This window comes from Chelon labrosus (genome assembly GCF_963514085.1).
Source record: "Chelon labrosus genome assembly, chromosome: 19".
Classification (NCBI taxonomy): domain Eukaryota; kingdom Metazoa; phylum Chordata; class Actinopteri; order Mugiliformes; family Mugilidae; genus Chelon; species Chelon labrosus.
This window is the reverse complement of record NC_140352.1, coordinates 18206627-18229155: the sequence shown is the minus strand read 5'-3', so window position 1 is coordinate 18229155 and position 22529 is coordinate 18206627. Positions and strand designations below refer to the sequence as shown.

The 22529-nt window shown below is 42.4% G+C and overlaps 1 protein-coding gene across 1 annotated transcript in view; it reads left to right on the top strand.

Annotated features, from left to right (window-relative positions):
* Window positions 1-12214: 12214 nt before the first annotated feature.
* Window positions 12215-22529, top strand: part of fam20cb (FAM20C golgi associated secretory pathway kinase b) — a 51577-nt gene continuing 41262 nt past the window's right edge. The window contains exons 1-3 of the mRNA XM_084568055.1: window positions 12215-13505; window positions 13745-13920; window positions 19007-19085. Of these exons, the coding sequence (XP_084424181.1) occupies window positions 12991-13505; window positions 13745-13920; window positions 19007-19085 (770 nt within the window). The 5' untranslated portion in view covers window positions 12215-12990. The remainder of the gene's footprint in view (window positions 13506-13744; window positions 13921-19006; window positions 19086-22529) is intronic.

Below are 22529 nucleotides of genomic sequence, written 5' to 3'. Positions count from 1 at the left end.
GCGGGAATGAATGCCCATTACATTCCAGTCTTTGCTAAGCAAGCACAAAATGTTGGTAAAGCAAATCAGAACTATGTGACTGTGTGTATTTTACAGTGTACTGTAATTTTAAATCTGTTTTCTGTGGGTACTGGTAGGGATGCATTTAACGTCAACCAGCAATGATAGTTTGCAAGAGCTGAAGAGAGGAGGAACTAAAGCCGACAACAACTAGGGAGTATAGTGGAGCCCAAGACAGAGAAGCGGTAGTTACAAATGTAACTTGGGTTCTGTGAATGCACTGTCTCTGGCATAAAGGGAAAAAGGATCTAAGAAAAGTTTATGACGCTCCAGATAATAAACATAACTTGGTGCTCAGAGGCAAGAAGACGAATCAGAAGAATCTTGTTGGTAGCGTGACTTTTTCTCGTTGGAGATCACTGGAAAGAGAGAAGGGATTGAGGAACATTGGCTGTGTTTTTTATAATTACTCACACTGCTGTAAAAGGAAAATAACTGTTAAAACACTGCATAATTGACTGATTTGACTGAACATTTATGCATTTTTTTTTTTATCTCACACGTTCTGCATGTTATGGTGTTAGTGTTGAAGACAACTGAAAGACAAGTTCCTGTGTGTCTTGGTCTACTAAGAGTAATAATAGGTACAACGTGAGCACAAGGAGCTTTAATGTTGAGGTCTTAAGGGAAATAAGACCGGAATGGTTTTGTGTAAAGCTAAATCAATATGTCCTTTAAATGGCAAAAACACAGACGGCGGAGGTCATGCATGCGGTGTCCATTTGATAGCAGTAAAATAGTCTGAGCATGTTTTATCAGGCAGGTTGTTGTATTTTACTCCATCTACTGCCTTTACAGTGGCAGATCTCTTAATGTGAAATATACAAAGATGAATAAAATCACAAAAAATAAAATTTTATTGTGAATGAAAGAAGAGCAGACACAAAGCCAAGCATGTTTCATGGCTCAGATCCCCCAGTATTAGGGAGCACACTGGAACGCGCCCGAAACACTATCAGATTTTAATAGCTATTCCGTTCCTAATGCATTAGCATGGTGAGAACTATTTTTGTAAAATATCAGTTCGCTCTCCAAAATTACAAAATGGATGAGGGTCAGACTTTATCGCAGTTTTGTCTGACATTCAATAAGGAAAGTGGAGGAGAAACAGCCTTGCTTCTTTCTCTTACTCCCTGGTTCAATAAAGCTCCCATTGAGGGAAAGAAAACAGCAGACGCGTCTTTTCTTTTTTCCCTGAGGGGAAAGTACCTCACATTGAGGCTATCACTGAAAGGTCAGGCTGCTCCGAATCTCATGGAAACTCCATTCAGGATACACACTTCCTGTGCCATACTGGGCCAAGTCCAGCTACCCTCTCTGTTACAATAACATTTCCACGACTCGGCAGGGGGATATGAGCTCCAGAGGTGCTGAGAATGTCAGGACAACGCTCTGACCTTTTGATCGTCGTGAATACAGATGGGCATCTAACACTCTGTTGATGTCAGAAATGCAACCTGTGTCTTTCATATTTATGTTGCCCTTTCAGTCTGTCACTGCACTACGTGTGTCCCTCTGTAACATATCCAGTTCTAACATTTTAGTATATTTTTAATTACACAGCACCTTTAAAACTGGAAATAAAAAAGCCCTACAAAACAAAGCCACACACTATATACTGTACGCTCAGCATTTAAATCGTGAATTCTTGAACTTTTAGACACTGCATACTTTCTGTTTTGGCCTTGATAGCTTAAATTAACAATTAAATCCATAAGTCTAAGGTCTGTATCACCACACAAATTTTCTAATACACCAATATTTATGTTTTTAAACCATGCTATTGCTAACCTGAAGCCCCAGATGGTTTGTCACGCAGAACCATCCTGATAGTGGTCCTTGGAAATGGTTTAGAAAAGGGAAAATTTCTATCTATCTATCATGAGTTAAATTCATAGCATGCAAGCTCTGTATAAGCATATCAGTTCCTGCAATTTTGTATTTTTTAAATTTGCAGATGCACCAAACTCACTGTAAAGAACTACTGAAATTTGCTCTGTGTCTTAAACAAAAGGTAAAAAGTTGAACAGACCTCAAAGAATAGACTTGTAAATTGGCCTTGTTCTCAGTTCTTTTGGATGTACGATGACCTGGATGACTGAGAACCATCACAGACATAGTAGCTGAGAGGCTAAGAAGCCAAGGAAAGCTGCAAACCGTCGTACAGAGATGGCTTCTCCTGAAGCATTCGTGGTGACTTTAGTAATCCCCGGACTTTGGTTCATACCTGTTTTAAGCACACACACTTTAAGTGAGGGTCAACCCAACAACAGAGAGGGTAGAAACACAAAAATTGCTTCAATTTCAGCTGTCAGCTCACATTTCAATTTGAAGACAATTGCACTTGTTTGTTCAAAGGAAAAGTGATACAAATTGTTGTGTAGAGAACCAGAAAGGGTGCTTACTCTCCTATTCCCGCTGGCACTCCACGAGAGATATCAGTGTGAATGGTGACCTACTGGTCTCTGTAAGTTACAGAGAAGTTTCCCAAACAGGAGAGGGGTTTCTGCAGCGTTTCAACCATTTGGCAAACATGTTTGATGGAGTGTACTGGCAACTCTACTTCAGGGCCCGTATTCCTAAAGATTCCTCTCAGAGATCTCCTAACTTAGCCTAAAAATTCCCAGCAAGGAGTCTTAGCTTAGGAGTGACTCCAGAACCTTCTCAGCAAGGAATGGACAGAAACTCTTATCTAAATGAGGAGGTGTTGTTGACCCCATTGCTAGGTATGAGTCACCATTTCAAAAGGTGTGACTGGTTGATCCTTAAAGATAGATAAAAATACATTTTTGGTGATAATGGGCATAGAATGGGCCGTCAAATCAGTAGACTTAATCATAGAATCTAATCTCTATGAAGACTGTGTAAATGATCCTACAAAATGAGTGAAAACTCAGGCCCACTTGCACAGTATTCACATGCTGATAGTTATATTTATTTGCTTACATTCATTTACCATGCTGGTCATTTTTGCACTTCATCCATTTGGTATTAACGAGGGCAAAATGGCTCAGCTTTCATCAACTTCTGTGACTGCTAACCGGCCGATAGGAAGCAGTGTTGGTCGGCATTCAAATCTTCCACAAACCAAACAGCAATGGAGAAGAAAAGAAGTTGGAAACCCAACTGGATAGAGGAACAATGTTTGCTTCTGGCTCAATTGGTCAGTGAGAATAAAAGTGTTTTGAGAGGTAGATTTGGCCCCAGTGTCACACTCCAAGCCAAGAGGCGGGCATGGGAAAATATAGCACAACAGATAAATGCCTCCTTTCTGACATTTTCTCCTCTGCTTAAGAAACTCCTAAGCCTCTTAAAATTCCTTCTCCCTGCTCTTAACATATCTCACCTTAAGAGCTTCTTAAGAGCTGAGATTCTTTAGGAATACCTTTTATCTTTACTAGGATCTACTCCTAACTTTGAAGGGAAATTCTTAGAAAACATCATGATTCTAAGAATTTCTTAGAATTTGGCCACTAGGAGCAACTCTTTGCGCTAAGAATCTTTAGGAATACGGCCCCTGGCCTTGTGCACTGCTGTAGCAAGTAAGTTATACCCCCCTGAACTCACATACTCGAGTTTCCTACAACCACGCACTCTAACACAAAGTTTATCATGATACAAGTGTAAGCTAGTACTCAGATAAAAATGTTGGCAGTAAAAAAATCCCCTTCAATGAATAGCGCATTGTTGCATCATTTCGCCATTGATCCTGTAGTGGCTATTTGATTGCACCGGAGAATAAAATTGATCATAAAACGGAGTATAAAAAATGTTGTAAGTGTTTTTACGGTTTTACGACACCGTTGCACAATAACTCTCTGAGACATTATCCACAAAATACACTTTATTCTTCAAAACCCAGCACTAACTGCAGTTTTGCGGCTTCGTGGAAGCTTCACCGGTGTGAGTCTAGAACCACACTCGTACCTCCCGGAGAAAAAACAAGGACCACTGTCACTGTGACACACATTTGCACACACACACCAAGCAACACAATGAAAAGCCGGGGCAGCGCCGCCAAGAAGAGCCCGCTGCGTCTTGCAAACGTTGTGCAACATTATGCAGGCATTTTGTGTTTGTTGTTGGCTGACAGTGATGGGACATGGTTTACACACAGCGAGGAGATGAGCACAAGGAGGAGAAAATCAGGATTTGGATAATGTGAAGAAAAAGGAAAATGCCAAAATAAGGACACTAATGAGAGGAGAGAAGAGGAGAGGAGAGGAAAGGGGAGAAGGGGAGAGAAAATGGGGCCTTTGACAGGTCTACAGGAGTCTGTTGAAATGAGAAGAAGAAACCGATGGAGAGGAGGAGGCGAACTAAGAAGGGGGAGGCATAAGTTGCAAAGTCAGCAGTCAGGAGTCAGGTGTACTGTATGTGTGGGAGTTGCTAGTGAGCGGCAGAGTGCTGGTGAAATAGACAAGTTAGATAATGTGTGTACTCGTGTGTGTGTGTGTGTGTGTGTGTGTGTGTGTGTGTGTGTGCATTGTCTACTATTCGCTATGAGTAAAGATCCTGGACAGAATAGGTTCATATATCATTCTCCTAATGGTGTTGGCCCTGAGTCAAATCTTTGAGATATCTCTTTCTCTCTCATTTTGACTTAACGACTTCGGGATCTGTCTCCATTTAGCTCTATTTTAGCCCGCCTGTCATAACTGTTGAGATTTACTGCCGAGCGATTCCTCCACTCCCACTGCATTTAGCAACCCAAACATGTCTCTGGCGGGCAGGCGCCTGGATTAATAGTGAGATTTCAGTGTTTTCAAGCCATCAGGATGTTTATATCCTTTTCAGGTCCCAACACTGGGCTTTGCTCTTGCAGGACACGCTCTCCTCGTTAAGTCAGTCTGCGCTAAACCTATAAAACCTTCTAATATAAATGTTGATTTTTGTGAGATGGTATCTGTTAAAGAGGTCATGTAAAGAGCGTAGAGGGAGAAAAAAATGTGTTTAGCAAAAAGAGCATGTCAAAAGATAAGAATGTTTTTCAGTCAAATGGTGGTTACAGTGATTAATTCAAATATTTGCATGAAACTGAAGATGTGGGCATATGCATGAATAACATTCAGAATGAAAGGTACAGACATCAGAGCGAGAGTAAAGCAGTTTAACAGGGATGGGAAAAGTGCCATACCCCAAAGAGGAAATGCAGTCACTGAGCATTTGGTGAAACTTTAAATTAAATTTTAAATTTAACTGAGTAAAACTGGAGCAAAACTCTGCTCAGTTAAAAGTAATAACTTCTAAATTTAAAATATTAAACAATGTTAGAAACTAGTTTTTCAAAGTCCTAAATGCAGGAAACACTTTTGATTGAAGCAGTTTCACTTCGGTTTACTTCTTCAGTTAAATTAATTACAGAAAGTTGGTTTCCAACCATGGACTATTTTTTACTCCACAAATCTGAATGTTCCAGAAAAGTGGAAATTGCCCAATACATGTTGCCAAAACCTAAGTGGACTAGTTTACATTGATGGTTATGTCCAAAGGAAATACAAATATTCTTTGTAAAATTGCACAAAACAGAGAATGAAGCTAACCTGGGACTGCTTAACTATTACTTTTCTGTTGAAAGTTGTCATCAATGCACTTTATCCTTAATTTTAAATTCAGTGATGGTTTAGTTCCTCATATTTTTGCATAACTGAATTCATAATTTTACCACTACAATGTTTGGGAAAAAAGCTGCTACAGCGAGGACACAGTTAGCTTAGCATTAATAAATATGGAAGCTTGAAAGCTTAGCATAAAAAAAAAAAATGCAATTAAAAGAGTTATATGTGAACAACAAACACACTAGCATGTGTGTGTGCTAAAGAAGCTACAGCCAGCTAGCTTAACGTAGCACAAAAACTACAGAAAGTGGGGAAGAGATTGACTCACTTTGTTAATATCTACGCACGAGCTACTCCGAAATGTTATAAATAACAAGTTAGAAATATGTTGTTGTTGTTTTGTAAGAGGTTAAGAATAGATTTTATTGTTTTTTTCTGTTTCCTTTTTCTTTCCAGACAGTTGCACAATGACCCTCCCATAAAACCACCAAGTTTGTTTATGCTTAGCTAAGCTAATTAGCTGACAGTGGTAACGTCATCTAACTCTCCGCAAGGTGGCAAATATACTGTATTTCCCACCATGAGAAAGTATTGCTAGGAGACGCACTGGTCTCTAGTGGTGGTGGTGTAACTAAACAAATGAACCTACAGGCCAAAGAGCATTTCAGGCAATCAGGGTAAAAGTTAACAAACAGATTTCTCACAGATGACTGGTATTCAGCGAGGGTCAGGGAGGGTGCTATATCTGGACGAGCAGTGAACCCCATGCTGGGGAGGCCTGGCAGTCAACAGAGCCGCACTCTAAAATAAACACACCCTTGTACCAAAATGATCCAAACAGGAACACTAATCCATCCAAGCCAGCCTTCATTAAAGTGGTCCACCCAAACTCTAATTATAGGATTACAGGGCGGCCAGCAGGACACAGCAAGAACCTCTGGTTGGATGCAGTTGCTCCAAAACACACTGATCACTGTACCTAGTGACCCAGGTATCCACCCACAAGCACACGCACACACTTCTGCGCTAACCTCAAACACTCATTTACACAGTGCCCATTTTTGTCCTCCTCTCCACAGGGCGCTGTGCACACTTCTCAGAGTCTGAACTAACACACACAAGCCAAACAAGACGTACACCTGGGTAAGTATAGTGCTGACCGTGTGCCTCCTAAACAGACATAAAAATAACCCCAAGGTAGAGCGGCAAGGAGAGTCAGTTCCACAGTCTGATAGCAGGGGGAGGCAGACAGGGTCAGGAGAACTCTCAATAACATCTTATTATAGCCACAGACAGTCTGGGCTTTTAAGATGTTTTAAGAGATGACCCTGGAGAGGCTGCATCACCACTTAAGAGTCTTGATTTAAGGGGAAAAAGGCATCCTTCCCTTCCTCCCTTCCAGAGTTTTACTATATGTAGCTTGTTTTAGCTGCTTCCTTCATTTTCATTCATTCATCTCTGAGGGGTAAGATGGCTTGAATGAGTCTGATGTTTGCTGATATGACTCAAGTTGAGTAGAAGTCAAACTCTCTTTGATTTGAATGGAATCTTCTGTGACAGCACACCTACAGGGCAACACATTCTCAGTTTAATGAACTGGATTTTTTTTTTTTTTTCTTTTGAACATCCATAGCTGACAAAGGAGGAATTCTGAGGACTTTTATTGTGAAATTTGACCATGAAATTTGGTTCGGACCCTCAGGATGAATTATGGCGATACCTTTGCTTTTCATCTTGCACCGTCATCATGTCTCTTTCAGTGTGTGCAGTGCTTTGGTTCCCATTTCCATCAGCTGCACTTTGTGGTCCGTGCTAATCTGCCAATATTAGCATGGCAGCATGCTAAACTTATAACAAACACTGCTTAGCCTCACAGAGCAGCTAGCATGGCTGTAGTTTCTCAGTCCTGTTAATAGTTTCTTATTTTTTTATTATTATATGATTTTCTGAAACTAGATTTTAATTAATAATACTTTTTACTTTTTTTAACGTGCGCAATTAGCATGCTAACGTGTTAAGATATGACAAACATTGCATATCCTCACAGAACTGTATAGTTTTTCAGTCCTGTGAATAGTTTCTTCATTCCGTGATGGTTTATATTTGCCATAGTGACACACTGAAAGCAAAATATTAGTTGAAAACAATTTCCTGAAACTTGATTTTGATTTATGGTGTGGTGCTTTCCCGTTTCTTTGTGTATACAGATTAGCATGCTAACGTGCAAAAAGTAGACAGTTTTTTAATGATGGTTTAAATTTGCAACACTGAGGAGGAAAGAAAATATTGGTTGGAAACACTGATGTTCTGATATTTTTTTCATTTGTGGTTCTTTTCGGGGTTTTTTTTTCTGTGTGTAATTTCATAACATTTACATTGCCATGTATTAAAATCTGAGCTACAGGTAGCTTTAGTTATCTTGTGATTATGCTAATGAGAACAAAACTGCTCACTTTAATTTACCATTTCGTCTTAATTATTCATGGGGGGATATATTTTGTAGATACACTATTACTTGTGTCGAGCCACTGATCTGTAAAGAGCTGCCAAGATGTGTTTCTTTTTAAGCCCCCGGGCATCATCTTAAGGAACAATGAATTCCCTCTGAATATCGTATTCCTTCCAAAAGAGATGCCAATTATTTTTATCAACAACTTCCATCCCTCTGTAAGTAAGAACAAAGTGATGATCACAAAGGAAACGCACATCTCCCTCATACACCGCTAATATGCAATCAAGCAGAATGTCAAGCTTGCTTTGTGCTGACAGACGCAAGTGATAATTGTGTAAACAAAACGCGCATCATTCATTCAAATATTATAAGGAAATGGATGAAAAGGGATACAAAAGAATACAAACAGTACCAAGAAAGGCGGCGTATTGAAACTGAGAGAAGAGCCGCTTTGCTATTCAGAAACACATTTCTGATTTCAAGATTTCCTCTGGCCCCCTGTGAGAAGCGACTATTATGCCAGTTTAAATGTGTTTGCGTTTACACATCTGGCTCCCGAGCGGCGCAACTGTAAAAGGAGATGAGGATAGGCTGAAACGCGAAGGAGGAGGAGGGCCGAGGAGCTGGAGGAGCTGCGAGAATGGCGTGAGGCTTATTGGGGCCAACAGAGGGCATTGTTATCTGTAATATCCATTCAAATGTGCCGTATCAGATGCAGCGAGTGCGACGCTGCTCGGGGATGGAAATTAGTCTTGTTCGCCACTCAGCCCTGGTCACACCAAGGGCAGATTCAGACAAATGAATTTACGCAGACAATACATATGGAACGCTGATGATACAGAGGGCAGCATGAATAGCAGAAAGAGTGGAGGGATGCGAAGCACGCACTGAGGCCTTCCGACCTGCTCTCGCATTCTCCCTTATAGTATACACATGTCAACATTTTACTTCCATGCAGCTTCAGGCCGACTTTCAGATTTCATTTTAAATATGGTACATTGAAATCCTTTCGTAGGTTGGCCACCGCTGCCATCGTTACACCAAAAGCTTTTGAACAACTGACGTGATAACAAATCTTACTTGCTGCACATTGTCACTTCCAGTTACGGGCAGGGGTGCATCAAATTAAAGAGACAGCTCACCCCCAAAATCAAATATATATATATGGTTTTTACTCTCGCCTGTCGGGCAGTTTATGCATCCGGATTGTTTTGACGCGAGTTGCAGAGTTTTGGATGTTTTGGTCTTCTCTCAAATATGATTGAACTAGATGGCTCTCGGCTTGTGGACCTCACAGTAAAAGAAAGAAAGGAGAATATATCCATCTTCTGTCCAGACACACCCGCCTCGACTGCCAGCCAGTTCCAGGGTGATGGGTGAGCCAGCTGTATTGGTTGGAGCTAGCTAAGACTTGAAACGTGTCTCAGCCGTACCTCTTTGAACCAGCGTACATAGAAGAAGAGGAGAAACAGATAGATGCGTAGAGGCCAGCAATGACGGCTCCTCTTCATGGTAGATGGACGCCTCTCTCTGCGCAGTGATAAGGTTTGAGGGTGTAGTTAGGCACACAGGAAATAGTCCCTTTATGAAACATCTCGCCACAAGATCTGCAACTTCATTTCTGGGAAGATACTTGCACCAATGCAATCTAAATGAGTAAACAGCACTACAGGGGTAAAAGAAAAAAAAAAAACTTGTGAGCTGTGCCTTTAATTTGAGACACTCCTGCCTGTAACACAAAGTTATTATTAAAACGATTCCAACCCAATTTTTTTTCAATTTATTTTTTTACATTTAATGGGGTTTCTGTTATGATATCATCTAACAAAATGGAAATATGATTCACACTTGAGTCAACTCTCACCTGAATCTATTTGGTAGACTTTGTACAAACCTCACCCTTCACTGTGCAGATAGGAGCAGGGGCTGTGCTATCTCGCTATCCCCCTGTGCTATCTCACTGAGAGACACTGTGAAGTGTAGAGGACATAAATCTTTTGTATTTACGACTCGCGCTGTAGTCAGCTATCTGTTAGGATGCCCTGCCCTCCTCCTCCTCCTCCTCCTCCTCCTCCTCTGATGTGCAAGGTCTGGGGACTTATGATACCTGTGCAACATGGGATATGGAGGGAGGATGGTGTTTCTCAATCAGTCTGTTATGTCACGGGTTGTGACTGAAAGAAGATCTCCTTGCTCGTAGAATATTTGAGTGACAAAGGCTGAAACAAGAGAGAGGATCCTTTTGTCCGTGGATGTGTTGTTTCCCTGAGCTGCGCTTTGTCATGATGGCTTGCATTTCTGCACAGCAGTGGAGTAAGATCATTAATTTAGTGTTGCAAATTGTCATCGTGCAACAGTCCGCTCCTATTACCACAAGTGAAGCACTAATTTCTTTTGACAGCACGTAAAATAAGTTTAAAAAACAAAATGTGTTGACGCGTCGGCCGAGCAGCTCCCAAGTGAGAGAATCAAGGGGTCCTCTTGATTGCTCTCGAAAAGGCTCAGCAACAATTGCAAAAGACAGGCCCTGAGAAGAAGCACTGACCCATCGACTGCTGTGATCCATGTCTGACTGACATCAATACACATTCATCTCTGCTTGTTTCACCTCAGGCTACTGGGCCACGGGCTACAGTGGCTGGCACAAAATCTGGTCAGACAACAAGCGTCACTTTGTCTCCCACGCCCGCGCTATCGTTGACATCAAACACCAGAGGAGGTGATCTGATGGACCTTTCGCTTTGTTGCGAACCAGTCACTGTTAAAGGGCCCCGAAATGTCAGCGGCCACTGTGTAAACCCTTCATTACGCACTAATTTAAAGGGAATGCTCTCCAAAACACGACAATCTTACCCTTATGTCTGACACCACGCGGAGGAGAGCGCTCTATAAATGCATTGTTGGTGATTTGACACCTGATGCTTCCTTCCTGCTTTTCATCTCCTCCTCATCTCCCCAGTGTGCCGGCACACACACACACACACACACACACACACACAGAAACACACACAGCATCGGATTAGCAAAGATCTCTACGCTGCTGTTTTAATTTTGCTTCTAAAGCAGCTTCATTAACATTCACAACTAATGTTTTTTTCCACTGGGTAAATCCCTCCATAGAGACCAGCTTAAGCCATCTCCACTTTTCTTGTATGAGTCGATTCTGTGTTGGTACAAACTGCCATCTCCCTCTCTTTCTCTCCCTCTCTCTCTCTCTCTCTCTCTCTATCTGGGCTCTTTTTAATTAAAAACTAATCTTGGGAGGTAATCGCAGACGGCATGATCAGTAACTCATGCACATATAGGACTACATATATGAAATTCAAGTGGTTTATTACCTTTTCTCTGCTGTCTATTTACAGCCACTATAGAAGCAGGGATGCAGCCCTAATGCTCTGCCAATTAGCCATAAAAAAGAAGCATTAGTCCCCTGACTGGATATTGGAGAGCTCTGTATTTGGCTCTCATGCAGTATGGAGTAAGTGTAGATAGTAAGTCTGGGGTCAAAGCAGCAGAAAAGTCGTGGAGTCATTTCATTTCGCCATGCTGCACAAGTCGCCTCTGCTTTTGGAGAGCGGTGCAGGAAGGTGCTCTGTGGTTTTCATTTCATGCAGCCTTTAAACATTATTGAAGATGCGATTGCTGCTGAGTGGCAGCAGTGCAGGATGGAACTGGATCCTCAGACTGATGAGCGGTCTAATAGGCCTGTCTAATGTATCATCGATGGATTGACTGCCGTCTCGGAGGAGACATTTCAGAGGGATTCCAGCAGATGGATTTCAGAAAAGAAAAAAAAAAAAAATCCCGCTCCTGGTTGCTGCCGTGTGTGAACCAGGCAGAACATTGGTTTGTAGAAAGACGCCCTCTTCTTGCGCAGGCGGGATGTGCAAGGGGGGGATTTATTCCAAGAGGAATACAGACGAGGAGTTATACGCTTCACATGGTCGCAGTGTCTCACTATCCCCCTCTCTCTCTCCTTCTCTCTCTCTCTCTCTCTCCCTCTCTCTCCCTCTCCCTCTCTCTCTCACTCCTCAGCCAATCTGCGCACGGTGACGCTGCGCAAAGGCAGGATCTAGTCTTGGCTTCATCATCATATTTAACACACCCACCCAGATTCACACATGCTACAAGAGGTGCGTTCTCTTATCCCGCTGCACTCCTGGAGGTTGCCCGGCCCCGCCAGGGGGATTTCTGTCTCTTGCAACCTGTGCACATTTCTCCGCTGGCTCGCCTCATGTGATAATCGGGACTCAATGTGGCCGAATAACGCATCCTGGGTCGCCGGGGTGAATCAGAGCACGCACTACTTTCCGGGGACTTTCCCGAAAAACACTTAGAGCTGCACTTCTCATATTTCTAGTTTTTCTGTCTCGCTCTCTCTCTCTCTTCTCTCTCTCTATCTCTCTCGGCGTCCCAGCTTCTCTTCCCCTACACAGGAACGAGGTTGGACGGCGAGACCGATGCTTGCAGTCGGACCTCTTGGGCACGCACGTTTGACGGATCATTTTCGCCGTGGATCCTCCTCACTTCTCCGCCAGTCGGTGTCAATTCAGAACTATCCTGTGGCCGACTGGAAAGGGGGAGAGGTCCAGTGTGAAGAGGATGAGGCTTGCGCAAATCGACCGCTGGTCTGAGCCGTCTCGACCTGTTTTACCTGGACTCCTGCGGATGATTTTGCGCTTCTGAAACCTCGCCTAGAAAACACCCGCGACTCAAGCAGGACTCTGATGTTGAAAATACAAAGGTTGAACGCTGAATCCTTTACTCAAGACGGCAAGTGAAGATGGGTCGTACGTGTTTAATGTGTATTTCATTAGGTTGGCGTCCAGTCTAATAAACATCATCAGCGATGTAGTCAGCCTGTTCATCTGCGTGCTGATCATTTGCAGTAAATACTCACATCTGCTCAAAAGGGAGACCATGAAGATGATACTCCTTCGCAAATTCCGGTTTTTGATCCTCATGGTGTTCCTCATCGCGTGCTCCTTGCACATAATGATAGACTTGTTACCGAAGCTGGAGAGGCACGGCAACAGCGGCTGCTCCTGCTCGCACACGCCGAGCGAGGAGCCTCAGAGCTGGGGGAAGCAGGGCTGGCCTAACAAGCACACTCTGCGGATCCTCCAGGACTTCAGCAACGAGCCCAGCTCAAATGTTTCCTCCCACTCCCTGGAAAGGATCCCGGTCACGGGCGACAAAACACAGGCTTTCAAGAGGCTCCAAGAGCATCAGGGGCTGCGTGGTGACAGGAAGAGACAATTCATGCAGGACTCCACAGTGACCAAGAACATGCCCGTTAAGGGTTCAAGGTTGTCTGCTCTCTATGACCACCCCTTATATAAAAGACCCCTGCCATCTCTGACAGATGAGGACACTTTGTTCAACGTCAACACGGACATCAGATTTGACCCCAAGGCAGCAGAGGATCAGACATGGTAAAGTGTTTTGCTCCTTGAGTCATCTTTGAAAGCATGTCACCATCACCTCTAATACAACACAAGCAATAAAGAAGTATTTTAGAACCAGTTTACACACCCAAACTCCACAGCAGAGGACTCACAGTCTTGTGCAATCACATTAATCTAATTCTGAAGCTGTGCTCTTACACAACACCTGTCACTCTTTACACAGAAATCTGAAAATCCCCTCTGTGCCTCTCTCTTTTCCCCTTCAGGGCCGGGGAAGGCAACATAGATGAGTTCGGCCCCACAGGGGGGCTGTCGGCCGATTCCTACCCCAACTGGCTCCGCTTCCACATTGGGATTAATCGATACGAGCTGTACTCCAGACACAACCCTGTCATCGATGCTCTCTTGAAGGACCTGGTTACCCAGAGGATCACCAGCGTCGGTGAGTCATAAAAATTGACACGGGGAGTGGGTGGAGGCGGCAGCAATCAGCAGGAGGGCTTCAGTGCACAGACGGAGGGTCAAAATTTGCGTTTTACTCTGAGGACACCGAGCTGCTATTGCAGAAAACCACTTCTTTTAGGCTGATGCACGTCATCAAGGCACACATGGAGGAACAGATTTGAGTGCACGGTAGTATTTTACACAAGCTGAATGTCACCTTTCTTGTGTAATTTGGTGCCTGATTAAAACAATCTCCTAGTGGGTCCGGTGTCTTGATTAAGGACACTTTGACTGGCTTGTGTCTCCTGGTGGAAACAGACGTCGGTTGTGCTCATACAGTTAACCTGTGCCATTCGGCCGTTCAGTCAATTTGTCTCTGGTGTGCCATTCAGAGAGGTCAAAGTTCAGGTTAAGAGGTCGGAGAAGCAATGTTCACAACTTCAACTCAACCTAACTGTCAAACAAAACACTCAGAATTTTTCATTTCTGTTTAGGATGACGTTAAACTGATTATGATAGGATCCATATATTATATAGAGCATGTGTTGACTTATTTATAAAATTTTTTTTTTAATGTTTAAACACAGAGCTTGATCCCAAACAACCGCTTCATGACAGTAACACACGTTTTACTTTTTTAAGGTTGTAACATAATGATAACGGGCTCTTTGGCTCTGCTGGGATATGATTGGTGTAATACTATAATAATACACTATAATCACAGTGATCAAAAATTATGTATAAGGCTTCACGAGGCTTGTGTCTCAGATCTATGGCTGTGTAACTGAATAACACTTTTAGCCTGGTTGGAGCTGAGGGTCATCATTTTTTAGTCACTGCTTTTGAGCTGAATGCTCTACAAGTCTATGTAAGGAGGTAAAAATAAAAAAGGCCCACCATGGCGGCACCACTAAGATTTCGTCATTGTAAACTGGCCTAAATAATCATAAGCTGCACAAACCAAAATGTATCCACGTGCTCAAACAACTAGTCGTAGACAGTCTGTGTGGAACGTGTCCCTCCAACATTCTTTCATGGGTTAAACTGGTTTGAAAGAGTCAGAGGAGGCGCTGCGAACTGACTGACAAGTGTGCTCCTCTCTGCCACACACACACACGCACACACACAACTATGCATGAAGGTGGAAGTCGGCTGCAGGCTATCATAGAGCGGCGTTGAATGTGATCATCCTGCACACTCCTGCCTTACAAGGCTGAAGGAATAATAAAACGCCACAATCTTCTCTCATGTATTTCCACGAGGCGTCACAGCGGAATACATCAAGTCCGAGAGAACACCTGGTTTCCATGCAAATCACACGGCTACGCTGCGGTTCGAACGGAATCAAGCACTGTGGCTTTTCTTTATTTGATTGACAGGCGTGCTGTGAATCCGCCGTTCTATAGAAAGCTGTAAAAACCTGAGAAACAGTGAAGTAGATACCTGATAGAGGTGATAATCCATGCTGGGGCTGTTATATCAAATTCATTCCTGCTTCTTCTTTTTTTTTGGAGGTGGGGGGGGGGGGTTGTCTTCCTTTTTGGCTCAGTTCAGCTCCTACATTCCAGGAGAGCTTGTCGACTCAAGGTCGTCCATCTTGCGGTAAAAACGGCTTTTAGATGTCAGGTTTATCTGCCAATGACAAAAATGGAACCGGCCTATAGCAAAGATTAAATACGTATCAGGGAGTAGGATTAGCCGTTTATAAAACTAACAACGCTGCTTGGTAACTACTGGAAGAAAACATTCATTCTTCTCCCTCTTTTTGGTCAACATGATCTCTAATTTTGCTCAAAATCTCTCCCTCTCGCTTTCTGCCTGTCAGCCTGGGTGGATAGAGGAAGCAGTTCTCAGCATATCTTGCCAGCTAAATACATGGTGGCTCAGTAATTATAGAGTCTTAACACAGGCCTGCAGGGCAGAATACCAATGGAAGCCGAAGAACTGCAGTCGTCTATTATTTAAAGTTAAGGATAGGAGTTCTTGGAGGTATTTTACACCATAAAACCTTTTGAGCAACGCGCATCGATGAAGATATCGTGTGCAAAAGCAAGACTGATAAAGTCTGCAAGGTTGACACTGCACAACCCAAATAGAGACAGAGCTAAATATTTTTGCACCGTGAAGTCTCATTGAATACGGTTTGTTTGTTGCATGTGGAGGCTGAAATGGAACATTATTTTCATAGTGGCTCTGCATGCATGAGTTCCTTGCAATTACAGTTGGAGTTCGCACAGCAGCAGGTGAGGTCAGGCAAACATTGATCTGTTCACTTCTAATTTTTTCTCAGTAAACTGTTTGCTTGTCCTCGCGATTCCCATATGTAAAAATAAATGAAAACATTGATTGAGAAGGTTGTTCCGTGGCAAAACGCCACCAAAACACGGCTCCCGATCGATCGGGGTAGAAATAACACGCGCAGTGGTTGCTGTGCCCATTGTTTTGGGGGGTGGGGGAAAATCTGAGTGTTTTAGCCCTGCCTGTAGCACACAGCCCAGTCCCATGAGTGCCTTTAGACTGCATTATCATGGCAAAAATGGAGAAAACATGAAGGATAGGAGGATGAATAAAAACACAAAGAAACAGAGACAGAGATAGACCCTCCAGAGAATACAGGCGGAGAGTAAACAGCAGAGGAACAGAGAGCGTTGGGCGAGCACTGGCTGTCCTTCACCCCCTCACTGTTCCTTCCCATCAAACAAACACTGTGACATCAGCTCTCAGTCTTTTCAGGGCTCAAGCACACAAGCACACACAACGACACATGTATACGATGAGCGTGCATACGCAACTGTGAACTTCACTTTCATTGCAAAAGAAATGTTTGATGTTTCAGGTTTCCACTTTGCCATGAAATGTTTCTGAAAATGTAAATCAAATCGGTGATTGTATATGTATATTTATATACAACGATCAGGCACAACATTATGGCCACCTGCCTGATATTGCTGCATCCTGCTGGGGATGGCTGCTGCCATCAAGGAGTGTCATTGCATTGGGTGGGGGTGCCTGGTCTGGTCTAGGTGGGTGCTACATTTCTAAGTAACATCCACATGAATGCCAGGTCCAAACGTTTCCCAGCAGAACATTGCATTGTTACAAGATGGTCAATGTTATTTACTTATCCTATCAGTGGTCGTAATATTATGCCTGATTGGCACAACATTAAATAGACTAATGGCCCAAGTTCTCCCTTCTCAACGATGTTAATCGATTACATTATCATCGAAAAAGTGACAGGCAGCAGTTTTTAATAATGATTAATGTGAGTGCATTTCATACGAACCCGATCAGATTAGAATTGTTTAATCAGGTAGCTACTGTATGTCTGTACTCATGAAACGTAGATTTCCATTTTGTGAAAAAGTGCATTAGAAATCACGCATGTATTGAAATGTAACGCCTTTTAAAAAGAGAATAATTTGTTATGAGGAGTATGGATGATAAACCAAGTGTTATGGGACCAGTAGTTGTCTACTTGGATTACACAGATATGAAATGACCATATGGCACCATGGCTGATACACACTGATACACAGTACAGGATTCTGAGCAAATATTAGATGAATGTGGATTTTCTTACCTCTCGTTTTATTGAACAGAGGAAAAAACAGCCTGTTAATAGAGAGCTGGAATAGTGAGCGACAGGAGATGTCATCTTTTGACCTTTATGTTGAATTTAAAAGCAACAAAACAAAAAAGCTATTTAGAAAGGTTGAAAATATAAAAGTTGAGAAGCGAAAATAATAATGCGTGAATTCTGCTAAAGTAATAGCACCGCTGATGAATGTCATGTCTCCTTTGAATGAATGTACGCTGAACAACGGCACAGAAATCGAGCAAATCACACAAAAGCATCGACTTAAGCAAAATGTTTAGTGTTCCTCTTAACTCACTTGCCAGTTCATTAGGTACACTAGGGAAAACAAATCCATTCTAATATAACACATTAAGGGATTATGTTCTTTTACAGCTGATTTTTCTGTCCTTTTACTTCCAGTAGACCACCAGGCAAATATGCACAGTGGTCTATTACAAACTTTTTGATCCCATCTATAACGTATCATGAATAACACATATGACGATATATTTGAAAGCCAAGACAGTTGCAATATGTTGTAAAAATGCTGAAGTATAAAGACTGAACACCCACAGTAAGAAATATAATTAACTTTCTGTCTCCATTAGCTACAGATCTTTAAATAAAAGGGTCCTTAAATATTTGCTTCTTCATTGACGCCGATGCTGGTGTTATATGTGTGTGGCATATTGTACAGGACAAGAGATGTAGCTCACTGTACAGTTTCACTAACTAGATAGTATTTTAATTGGCATAATTGAAATGGGCTCAAAAGGTTATTTATCTCTTGTCACTGACTGCCGCAGATTTACTTTCCAAAATGAGATCCCGTGGTGTACACCATAAGACCTTGCCTCTCTATACCATGAATTTAATAGAATCCAAAGAAATTAGAGAGATGAAATGTAAATTATAATAATATATTTGGTTTTGTTTCATATGAAATTGAAAAGTATCTATTTAGACTGGTTGCAGAATACTATTATCGATCAGAGTCAGTCCCCACACAGAATAAGTTTGCTATGTCTATATGTTATTCAGCTATGAAGACTGTACACAAGTGTCTTTGACTGTAATTTTAAGGACAAACGTGTCTGTGTACATTTTTAAAACAAAGTACATGCAATATTGACTTGGATTTAAATTTTCTTGGAGCAGAGCTGCTTAGGTAAGAAAACAGCCCATCAGTTACAGTATTCAAAGACTGATAAGATAAACTGTAATTTTAGATAGATACACATTAAAATTTACTATAAAAATAAATGCAGAGACTTATTGAGTATGATATTGCAGCTTACTTAATTAGCCTAAATGCTATAGCAAGGCTAGTTTGAGTTTAATCCTAAAGTAGGCTACCTAGCTAATAATAAGTCAACTAGCATCAAATTTGTGCTTAATTAAGACTAAACTCCAGTCAATTTTTGTCAGAGAGTGAAAGTCTCATTATAGTAGGAACTGCTGTCATTTAATGTAAAATGAATGGTTGTTTGTTTGTCTCCAACAGCAATGAAGTCTGGAGGCACGCAGCTGAAGCTCATCATGACCTTCCAGAACTACGGCCAGGCATTGTTCAAACCCATGAAGTAAGTTATTCTGGTTTTCCACAAAAATGCTTTGTGTGTCTGGTGCTAAACGTTTCCTTTTTGTTCCTTTTTGGTTTAAAGTCGTATCTCTCCTGCTCCACCACGCCGGGTGTTCAGTGTTGATTCCTCCCCTGTTTAAGAAGAAAAGCTATCTCTTTCGTATCACATTAAACCTTCAGTGCCATTTCAGCATAAAACACCAAGTATGCAGCTCTTTACCTCGACTGACTTCCTTTTCCGCATCCCATCACCTGCTCATTCTCCTCACAACATCAATCTCGTTTCCTCATTCTCCTCTCTGGCGAGATCAAATTGCTTTCATTTCAGCGCAACCTTGATATTCGATTGAAGGCCAACATCACTCTGCTGTGTCAGAGCCAAATGTTGAATAGGCATTTCACCTCGGAGGGCTTTCAGGTGACACATCACATTCTTCAGAGGCCACATTGGAGGTCTGCAGCCCTCAGGCAACACTGGCTGTGCCATTTTATCACAGATTCATTTGATCAGTTTGGATGTGGCACCATCTGGTCAGTGTTGTTGAATGATGAATGATGCATGAAATTTGCATGCTTGTTAACAGAAGTGGTTGAACCAGCTGATCGACAGAATCCATTGCATTGTGACACGTTTGGTGACGTTGCCTGGCTAATCTTTTGGTCGGTACATGGCTTTGGTGGCGTTACAAGCTGGATAACTGAATGTATCGCATTAAAATATTGTGCAGACATTGATGGCGCCCAGAATACCAATTGTATAAACTTTGGTATTGCACTAATGTATCATTCCGTGGCACCACTAGGGAACATTTTTCACTTATTTGTGGAATATCTCCACAGGTACTAATTGAATTGGCACAAAATTTGGTAAAGACCTTCATGTCACCCCACGGCTTTAGACCATCATTAGTTTAGCTGTAATTTGTCCATTATTTTAGTTTATAGTCATATATACCTGATGTCATTCCCATCGTCCTCAGCTGCACATTGTGGTTTGAGTTGTTAAACACAGATAAACATCAGCTTCTGATGTTAGCAGCTAGCCAACCTGTTAACCAAGGGGCCTCATATTATTATTTTTCCTTAGCTACCTCTCTATAATGGTGCCAAGACATAATTGCTTGGAGCTTCATGATTCAGCCGCTAAGCCTTTGTTCCTTGCCTCATTTCCTTTTAATCCTATTCCAGATGTGAATAAGTAATACAACATATCATTATATCGCACATAGAAAGGCAAGAAGTAGCGAAATCAACACTTCTCAATCCGATCTTACTCTTCTACACCCTGTAATACACCTTAGCGTAACTTGTGGTGGAGATAAGGTACTTGGTGGTGGTAAAAGCTACTGTGAGATATTTCAAGAATTCACATCACAGTTTGATTCACATTTCCTTTGTCCTCACTGTCATATTTAGATGATAACGCATCCCGAGAGAAGTGCTCTTTGCTCCTAATCCCACCCCGATTGGTGGATTTAAATGTCACCCATCCTTTGTTATGGTGATTGTAATTTAATTGTGGGTTAATGGTTCTCTATACACAGGCTGTTTGCTGGCCCCTTCATGTCAGAATGGAGAGTGGGGTTAAGCCTGTGGATGATAGGTAGGAGGGAGGGAGGAAAAGCTATTCAGAGAGTGTTGTAATTACTGTTTCAATCGCAACACACTAAGTCAGGCCAAACGCAACAAGCCTGAAATCATCCTGACAGGCCGGGAAGAGCGGGGATGAGAATGAGGTGAGAGGAGTGAAGGGACAGGAGAGAGGAGAGGTGCGGAGTGCAAGAGAGGAGTCAGGGGAGGTGAGAGGGAAGAACTGGGGAAGACAGGGGGTAAAGGAGAGAGACAGATGAGCAGACGTGTGCACAGAATGTTGTCAATACACGCAGAGAGTCAAAATCCACAGATTATCTTGGTGCACTGCCTCGAATCTGAACCCAGGCAGAAATGTGAAATGACAATTTTGGGAGAAAAGCATGGGGCTGGATGTAAATCTGTTGCTTGACAGTTGTGGTTGTCAGAGCTGCTGTGACGTCTGATAATCCTGAAAAACGGCCAGAGCAAAAAAAGAAAAGGGCGGAGGGGTTCCACTCCCTCCTGCTTGAATGCACTTTAATAAAATAGGGCAACCCATGCTGACATGTGTGTGTGTGTGTGCTCATTTGGACTGCAATCAATGTCTTGACAGATTTGCACAGTCATTCCCGCTATATAAATCATTTCACTCGCAGCGATCACACATGCTAACATCCGCAGAAACACACACATCCACTTAACACCCAACATCATTTGCTCGTTCCCAAATCTGCTGGTGTGTTTCCACATGATGCATCAAAGAGACAGAGGCTGAGAGATCAAAGACTTCTCTGGCTGTGCTCTTCTGCTCGGCTCCTCTCGACTCTAATGCAAATGTGTGCCAGGCAATCAGGCAGCGAGGGCAGGCAGGCATGCAAGCGGTGTCTGGGTAACGATCGACCCTCCAACCATCCATATCTGTGGAAAGTTGCACTTTCGCTGCTCCTCTCTGTTTGGTTATTGGCTCTTATGTCTCTTTTTTCACTCTTAGCATTCACCATCATTCGGCCTCCATGTGTGCTACTCTGTCTGCTGTTTTTTCCTTTCTTTGCCGCTCAGCACAGATGCAGAAATCCATTAGCAGGCTTTCTGCATACTTGGTTACACGATGGCAGTGTTCTTCTTTCTGTGTCCGACATTAAAAATACACCTTTTTACGATTTCGCTGTTAATGCGGCAGAGTTTTAAGCTGCTTCTGTTGTACACACACAAAGGGCCTATACTACCTATCCAATATGAAGCAACAAAGGTGAATCACACCATTTAACTGTCTGTGGTCCAGTGTTCCAGACGTGGAATAAACACAGTCTTAACTAGTCTAATTTAACGCAAGGTTTGTTTGGCAATTTTTGTGAAGACTACAGGCCTTGAAGGATCAGAGAGGCTTTATGGGATGGGACTTACAATCCCAGCTGATGCCCAACCCTGTGTTGTTTAAACAGGCAATATAGGGCTGGGAAAGCATCATAGCTCTGCTCTCTGTCACAGCAGCCACATTGTAACCTGAATAACATTCAGTTTGATGACTAAGCTCAATTATCTTCTTCGTCATCCTCTGCATCCTGTTATGCCTGTGGTCAGGACTGAAATAACCCTGAATTACAGCATTTCCATAATTTCTGCCTTTATCCCAGCAAACAAACATTTTACGCTGTCTGGTTGGGAGACAATATGCTGATTTTCTCACATAGGCTTCAAAACATACAGCATATACGCTACAGGGACACACTACCTTAAACGGACGCTCTTTTTCAGATTGCAAAGAGCAAAATAGTCCTATTTCTACCAAGAGTCTTATTATGTGCTTATGATGCAGAATCATGTGGTGGGCTGAAAGAAATATGTCATACCGGAATAACGATTTTTACCTTTG